Source organism: Mauremys mutica, chromosome 3, assembly GCF_020497125.1.
Source record: "Mauremys mutica isolate MM-2020 ecotype Southern chromosome 3, ASM2049712v1, whole genome shotgun sequence".
NCBI lineage: Eukaryota > Metazoa > Chordata > Testudines > Geoemydidae > Mauremys > Mauremys mutica.
In genome coordinates, this window is record NC_059074.1 from 5,193,636 (window position 1) to 5,202,221 (window position 8,586).

Genomic DNA, 8,586 nt, shown 5'->3' on the forward strand with positions numbered 1-8,586 from the left:
ATTGTACTGGGCTTTGGGACAGGGTGGGGATACCAGCATTGTAATGTGTGAGCCCTGGGAAATCTCAGAACATGCCAATAAATTGAGATTTAGAAACATATTTGCGTGAGGGTTAATGTACTCGGGTAAAAGTGACATATATAATCGATATTTGTTTTTAAAATCCATGTCTGCAGAGGAGGAAAATGAAAACGATGTCGTTCAGGGAGTGTCTGTAGAAGAAGAACACCCCGAGATGGAAGAACTGGTACAGAAACTCACTGAAACGGGACTGAGTTCCCAGTACTGGCTGCCAAAACTACAAGATAAACTTGGGGTGACATCTCCACAAGCTTTAAAACACCTGAGATATGGCGACTTCCTAAAACTAGAGAGTGACATACAGTACCCATGGGAAAAGCAGGCATTAAGAAAGCTATGTAACCTGACAGACAGCAAGACAGCAATGAAGCAGCCGCAGGGGGGGCACTTGGAGATGGGAAAGAAGCAGGCTAAATTGACACTGCAGGAATTAAAAGAAAGGCAGAAGAAAGGCAGGAGCCGCCATGAGGAAGCTGTGAGAAAGAAAGAGGAGGAGCTGCAGGGAGCTATGGGCATAGCCCCACAGTATTGGTCTCCCTCTCAGAAAACTTTGATGGAGAATGTGCACAAGCAATTAAGCCTCCCAGAGGAGTCGGTGTCCCAGAGTGAGAATCTCCCTGACAAGGAAGTTTTGACACGGGCCTCGGGAGGGCTGGCCCTGCAGGGCATTTACAAAACCAACAAACTCATGGAGATGGTGGAGAAGCGAGAGCAGCTCATAGACATCCCAGAAGGGTTCGAGCTCTTTGGTCCACAACAAGGGCCGTTGTCTGAGAAGAAGGAGTTTTCATCTTCTGCAGTAGAATCCACATTCACAAAGGCCATGGAGAACCTGGGCTTCAACATTAGTGCCACAGGCAAAGGTGGATTTAGGGGGTTTAGTGCTGAAACCAGCTCAGATTACAGCACATCTGAAGAAACCCACAGGTCCCGCTCAGAACATACCTACCTTTGTATCACCCAGTACAACTACATCCCAGTGGCCTCATGCTACTTCCCCAAGGATCAGCTTCGACTTTCCAGTGAAGCGCTGCAAGAGTTAAAAGAAATCGAGACACTTTTGAGTCATACCCCAGAGCCGGACAAGCTCACCATTCTGAAGAGCAGGGGCAGGCGATTCTTCAACAGATTCGGGTCTCATGTAAACCAGGGCCCCCTTCACTTGGGTGGGATATTCTGGTGGAAAGCGTCTTCTGAGGGATTCCGGGCAGAGCAGCTGGACGAGGTGAAGAAACAAACATCCGATGCACTCAGCTCCTATGTTGGGGGCAGCCATGGTGGCTTTGGTTGTCATGCTGCAGGAAGCGTTAATGTATCAAAATCAGATTCCAAAACATCCTTTCAAGGCACTAATACAAAAACCTTCCAACCAGAGATTCAACTGTCTATTACCAAGACAGGCGGCCCGCCTGGAGTGGATTCACTCACAGCATGGAAATCTGGGCTACTGGCCAGTAACAAAACCTGGTCTGTTATTGACAGAGGCTCTCGGCTGATTCCAGTGTGGGACATAATCCTGTCCAATCACAGACAAGATTTTAATGATGTTTATCAAATGGGCAGCAGTCTCACAAGGGCCTATGAAGCCCTAACAAAGCTCAGTGCAAGCACATTGGTTGGGGAGGAATTAGTCAGTGCAGTTGATGAGGCCAGATCGTTCTTAGAGGAAATGAAGACCTGGGAAGTCACTGGGGATGAAGAGCAGCTGGTGACTCTACTCAGTTTCAAAGACAAGCTAAACGAAAAAACAAAACACAACAGGACCTGGATCGACATCTGCCTGTCGGATAAGGTGCTTCAGGATTTCCTGGAAAACACAGTTTTACTATGCAAAGATTTACCTGCACAAAAGACTATGCCCACCAAATCTCTGCTGTGCTGCCTTCTGGACCCTCATGTCTATTCAGTTAAGAATTTCCCCAAATCTTCCTCCATTATGCAGTGGATCTTTCATGCTGAAGAAAAGCCACAAAAATCTATCCGTGTTTCTGAATTTGCTGATTTCATTCAAGTCCTACAGGAAATGAAGAATTGCCTACAGGCTGTTACCTATGGGCCTAACTCCTCCCCAGCAGCAGTGAAGGAAGCAAAGGCAAAGGCCAGCTTGGATGTGAGTTTAGCTTTGTGTTCCTTGCGGAAGGCTCTACAGGGCCGAGAGCAGATAGACATAGAACTGTTATTGCTCTCCATTGCCGCCAGGGCAGGATACCGTTTGGACAGTAACACTTTTCAGTATCTCCTCGGGTGCCCAGAAATTAACTTCATGTTAAAGGAAATGCAAAAGGCACATGAGAGATATTTGATTCTTAGGGATCAGGATGTTTCCAGAGCTCAGGCTTTCCTGTTGTTGACAGGTCTGACAGTGACAGCAGCTGAATTCAAAGACGTGTCTCCAGAAGAGAAGAACAAACGTTTGACTTTTATGAAACATCACATGGGAAACTCACTGTCTAGTGAAGTTATTAACATCCTTAAAAAGCAGAATGAATGCAGTGACTGGGAAGTTTTAGAAAGAAACTTGAATTCCCTCATAAAGGGGGTCTGTGAAGACACAAATGAGAATCTGCAGACACAGGATATGACAAAAGAAGTAGAAAATGTTTGTCAAAGAGCTGAACCAGTAGAATTACCAAAAACAGAGCTGAAAGAAGTGCAGTCCACTAATGCTAAGACACACAGCTCTAGTGAAACTCTGGAGTGTCTAAGTTTGATCAAGCGTCTTGGACTTGAAAACTACCACCCAAGGAAAATGGCAAAAGCTGATTTCCATGTAATCAACCAGACCACTTTTCAAAATAACCAGCCCAGAACTGAGAATGAGCTGCCACTTTATTTTTTGCAAAAGCTGTTGATGCTGGACTATCGGGTAAGGTGTCTGGTTTGCAGGGACGACAGCAAAACAAAAGAAGGTACAAATACACCGAACACTACAGCCAATGTGAATGAATCTTTAGATATTTTAGATGATCTTTTTAATAATGTCAATGAAGAAGTTAGTGAATCTGCTACAAGTCAGACACATGTGCACCCCATGGACATCCAGATGGCAATTTTTCACTGTGCAGATGACTTCACAAGACAGTATCTTTCAACAAAACTATCTTTATGTCAATTTGCACTCCCACTTCTGGTGCCAAATCCCTGTACCTCCCAAATAGAATTCCCTCTTTGGTCCTTTTGCCAAGTTAAGAAGAAATGGACTAGTCATGAGAAATATGATGAGGAGACTGGGGTTAAGAAATGCAAAGACAAATGGGTATATCAAGCACGTACACCACTGGTATCTTTCATAAGATTGGGAACATCTTCATCTTCTAAATCTCAGATCTTAAATACTTTATTGAGCAAGCAAAAGCATAGCATTTTTTTCCATCGTCATTGTAGAGGCAGCAGCAAAGAAGGTCTCTTGATGAAAGGTGTCATAGAAATCACCTGGTACTGTTCAGGAGGAAAGGATGATGACAGTTTTGACAACTGCATCGCATTCACAAACCTTCATGGAGATGCAAGGGAACATGAGCAACAAGTCAAATTTTTACAGGAAATTGCTTCTGTCAATGTAGTTCTCTTGTCAGATGCTGATCAGAATGAAAGAGGCAGGAAACTTTTGCAAGACCTGCTGAAATCTCCAAAACCTTTCATCTTTCTGTGTGTTGACAAAGAGAGAATTTCAGTTAACAGACAAGAAAAACGAGTAAAAATTGCTGTCAAGAACCGTAATGAGGCTGAATTAATGGACGAACTGAAAGCAAAAATTAAGTGTGCTCTAGAAGTGTCAAATACCCCTTACAGTCTAGATGCATGTGCTGATATTGCTCGATATCATGGATTCCTCATTGATGAAGATAACCCAGAATGTAGTGAAGGAAAGTCACTGGCACAGGTAGTGATAAGTATTTTGAATGAAAAAAAGTTAGTAGAGGCCAAGGCCAAATTCTTGCCACTTCAAGGAGAATTATGGCACATGTGGTGTAAAAAGGACAAAGAACTCACCCGCTTGCATGAGAGTGAAAACATGGGTATTGAACAGCACAAAAGTAAAACCGAATCAGAAAAACGTAAGATACGACGTAGACAATTCAGGACAGCGTTCCCACTTAATCCTTTAATGAGGTCAATGCTGGACATTCTCCAATCAAATTCAGAGACAACTAAAATGTACTTCCTGCAGTGGTTGAAAGTATTTATGGATGACTTGTCTTCTGGTCACCTTGCAGAACTTCACCAAAAATACCATGAGTTGTGGTCACAAATGCTAGAAAAAAGAAATACAGGAGATAATGAATTGGAAAAGAAATTAGAAGAACTATCAAATGAGATAAATGCATCTTCCCTGGGCCTTGAACACATTTTGAGAGAAGTAGGTCAGATTTATGAAACTCTGGATGCAGTGAACCCAAAAGACAAAGATTTTGCTACTCTGCCACAAATTGCAGCCAATTTGATGGTTTCAGGGCATCCCATTGAGCTGATGGATGGTGATGCTTCATATGTGCCACTGAAATGGATCGGAGCCATCTTTGACAAGTTAACTGAGAAGCTAGGAGACAAAAAGGTGTTTGTCCTTTCAGTGCTTGGCATCCAGAGCACTGGGAAGTCAACATTACTGAATACCATGTTTGGTCTTCAGTTCAATGTCAGTGCTGGGAGGTGCACTAGGGGAGCATTTATGCACCTACTGAAGGTGGATGAAGAGTTCAGACAAAAGCTGAACTTTGACTTTATGTTGATTATTGATACTGAAGGGCTTCGGGCCATAGAGCTAGCAAACAGAGCAACTCTTGATCGTGATAATATGCTAGCCACTTTTGTCATTGGTATTGGCAACATGACGGTGATCAATATTTTTGGAGAGAATCCTTCAGAAATGCAAGATATCCTGCAGATCGCTGTCCAGGCATTTCTGAGGATGAAGCAGATAAAGCTCTCCCCAAGCTGTTTGTTTGTGCACCAAAATGTTGGAGAATTAACTGCAAAAGAAAAAAATATGGAAGGACGAAGACGCCTAAAACAAAAATTAGATGAAATGGCAGTTGTTGCAGCCCAGCAAGAGTTCTGTGATGTTACCTGCTTTAATGACGTTATCCGATTTGATGTGAACAACCACATTCATTACTTTGCTCACCTCTGGGAAGGGGACCCACCAATGGCACCTCCAAACCCCAGTTACAGCCAAAATGTGCAAGAACTAAAGAGCAAGATTCTCATGGCTGCAAAAGAAAATTCCCAGTGCAGTGTTTTGAGTATGCCAGAACTGAAAGTGCGCATTCAGGACCTGTGGAGGGGTTTGGTAAATGAGAATTTTGTGTTCAGTTTTAAGAACACGCTGGAGATTGCAGCGTACCACCGGCTGGAAGCAGAGTATAGTAAATGGACGTGGGAGTTAAGAAGTCACATGCTTGACCTGCAGAACAAGCTCAGCAATCGAATTAAAAATGAAGAAATATCCAAGATAGATAGCGGATTTCTTGAGAAGCCAATTGATGAAAAATACACTGCAGTCACAAAGGACCTGGAAAAATATTTTGGTGAAGATAAAGACAGTAAGATATTGATTCAATGGAAAACAAATGTTGAAATCAGACTGAAAATGTTTAAACAAGAGCTGGTTGACAAAGCTAATCGAAAAGGTAAAGAACTTATCTGTCTAAAAATTCATCAAAGCAGTTTAGAAAAAAAGAGATCAATTTATAAAGGTGCCATGCTTAGACGAAGCAAAGAGTTAGCTCTAAAATATAGAGACAAGAAGCTAAATGAAAATGAACTTAGAAAGAACTTTACGTGTACATGGCAGAAGTGGGTGGATGAGGTATGCTCTACTGTCCCATCAGCTGAGGAACCTGCTATTGGTACTGATGTGGAGAAGTTCCTAATTGATCATTTTTCATCCACAAATGATTTATTAAAAAGGATTGAAAAATTCTCGAAATGTACTGCTTTTTGTATTGAGCCTACTCAGCATATCAGAAAGAAAAAAAGTGTTTGGCAATGGAGGGCATCTCAGGAAGAAGGTGATAAACAGTCATTAAATACATTGAAGGGGGTAACTCATGCCATAACAAAGCTTATAAATCAATACATAGAGATGAAACATCCAGAGATAATGAATTACAGTTCCAGTTACTTTCATGAAATTGTGAATAAAATAGACCAAGCTATAGACTCTGAACTTGCCAATGCAAATTTTGATGTAACACCTGCATACAAAATAGATTTATCGTTATATCTCTGCCAAATGGCAGCAAAGAGGTTTAGGGAGATGTACAAAGAATTCCAGTTATCGAATGACCCACATACGTATCTTGAACACGAGAGAGAGGATTTCTTCAATTGTTTTAAGATTGCCTGCCAGGGAGCAACATCCATCACAACATTTGCTGATTTCTTATGCAACAAGCTGACTCGAGCGCTCCGCGGCGCAACTTATGACAAAACTGTCATTGACATAGCTGATGAAATGAGGTCTAACTATCCAGCCTTCAATGGCAATAGAGCCAAACTGGAGACCCATATTCTAAAGTCTCTTGCGGAAGAGGAGAACTTTGAGAAGTACAAGCAATACATTCAGTCTCCACGGGACTTTTTTGAAAATTTTATCAAAAAGTGTGTTGTTAATTATTTAGACAAAGAAAAAGCAAAACTTTTATCTTTCTTAAATAGTCGTCTTCGTGTTTTCTGCACTTCAGTTCATACAGCTATTGATGAATCGACTCAAGCGGTCAAAGACAAGAATGGCAATGCGTCCTTATGGTTGGATGAATTTTGCAACAGACTTCGAGGTGACTTACACTTTCCCCGAAATGAGCTAAAAAGCATTGAACATCAGGAGATAAAAGACATAGAGTTTCTTAAAAAAAGTATGGTTGAGGCACTGAATTCTGTAGAAGAGAATCTGAAACGGGACTTTGCTGCACTTGATATAGAACCATTTAAATCAAAACCTCATGAAATACTGTTTGAGCAGCTCTGTGGCTGCTGGGAGATGTGTCCCTTTTGCAAGGCTGTTTGCACAAACACATTTTCTGGCCATGGTGGAGACCACAGTGTCCCTTTCCATCGTCCTCAGGCTGTGACTGGCATCCAATGGCACCGAACAAATCATCTAATTATTGACATCTGTTCCAGCCTTGTCGCAAGTGACTGCAGATTGGTCCTGAGTGGGGACAATAAAATTCCATACAGGAATTATCGACAAGCTGGCCCTGTTCATGCCAAATGGAGCATCACGCCAGACAACTCAGCACAGTCTTACTGGAAATGGTTTGTGTGCCATTTCCGTTCTCAAATAGAAAAAGAATATTCTGGAAAATTTGAGGGTAGAGGAAGCATCCCCCCTGAGTGGGCAGATTTTACGAAGGAGGCTGTGCTCTCTGACCTGGAAAAGCTGTAGTCTTTTATTCACAGACGGGCTTATCAAAGGTTGATGGCTTTCCCTTCGTCTTTCTCTTTGGAAAATACATGAAACCTACTGCATGCGATATTTTCAAATCTTATTGTTGTTGGTTTGGCTTTAGAACGCAGGTTGTTGAAGCAAAACTAAGGCCTGTCCCCGCCTCCATTAGTTGGCCCTGTAGAAGCCATTAACATGTAAGAAGTTGCTCCTTGCTGTCTCCTGCCCTGTGCTGCTGTGTACGTGTGTCACAGGTAGCAGCTTACTGGAGGGCCACACGCTACCTTGGTTATGTAGCCCGAGCTGCACTCTGAGCTGGGTCCCTCACCCCCACTACCCATCCCCTCCTGCCCCAGCCATGGCCCAGAGCCACTCAGTCCTACCCCCTCCTCCAAACAAGGCCCCTCCTGACTCCCCCACACACTTGGTCCTGCCCCTGTTCTCCCCCAGCCCCCTGCCACTCCCTCACAAATGTGTCTCACCCTCCTAACCCTTCTAATTTCCCCTGCCACCCATCCTCATTTATCCTCCTCCCCTCCATGCAGCCCCAAACTCCTCTCACACCTATTCCCCTCATTCATCCACCACCCAACACGCCCCTCCCCACGGTAAACAGTTGCATGTCTACTTTTTACTTTTTACAGAAACACCTGGATTACACCCCCCCAGATTAATAGAAACAAACAATCCTGAGAGACAGGTCTTGTCAATACGCCTCCTAACCTTTTCCAGGTTCCTGCCCAAGGTCGGACTCACACTGATACTGGTCGGGTCAGCTTCAATGGACGCTTTTCAGTCACTCGAGCTGTCCAACTGGTAGGAAACTTGCAACAGAATAGTATTAATACCTCTGTCCACACGTGCTCACCGTGATCTATAGGGAATGAGAATAAGCACCTGAGGCTTGTAACCAGCCCTAACTGGAGAAACAAAATCTTTCTCGAGTACATTTTAAGTTTATTTTCCCCAAAGGATTGTGGGCGCCAAACTCTGTTGGGGTCACGCTTGAGTGTTGGAGACTCTGGAGCGATGATCTAAGGCCTGGTTTGTTCTTTATCTGTGAGCAAAAAAAGTTTGTCAGAATGTCAACAGTAAGAAAAGCTGTTTTTTGTCAG

General features: G+C 43.2%; 1 protein-coding gene across 1 annotated transcript; it reads left to right on the forward strand.

Moving 5' to 3' along the window:
- The first annotated feature begins 235 nt into the window (after window positions 1-235).
- On the forward strand, window positions 236-8,014 carry LOC123367334 (interferon-induced very large GTPase 1-like). Its single transcript, XM_045011514.1, has one exon. It carries the CDS (start codon window positions 236-238, stop codon window positions 7,469-7,471), a length of 7,236 nt encoding a protein of 2,411 aa, XP_044867449.1. The 3' UTR covers window positions 7,472-8,014.
- Window positions 8,015-8,586: the final 572 nt, after the last annotated feature.

Excerpts from the sequence above, each read along its gene's own strand:
- LOC123367334 (XM_045011514.1), top strand. The coding sequence starts at position 236 with ATGGAAGAACTGGTACAGAAACTCACTGAAACGGGACTGAGTTCCCAG.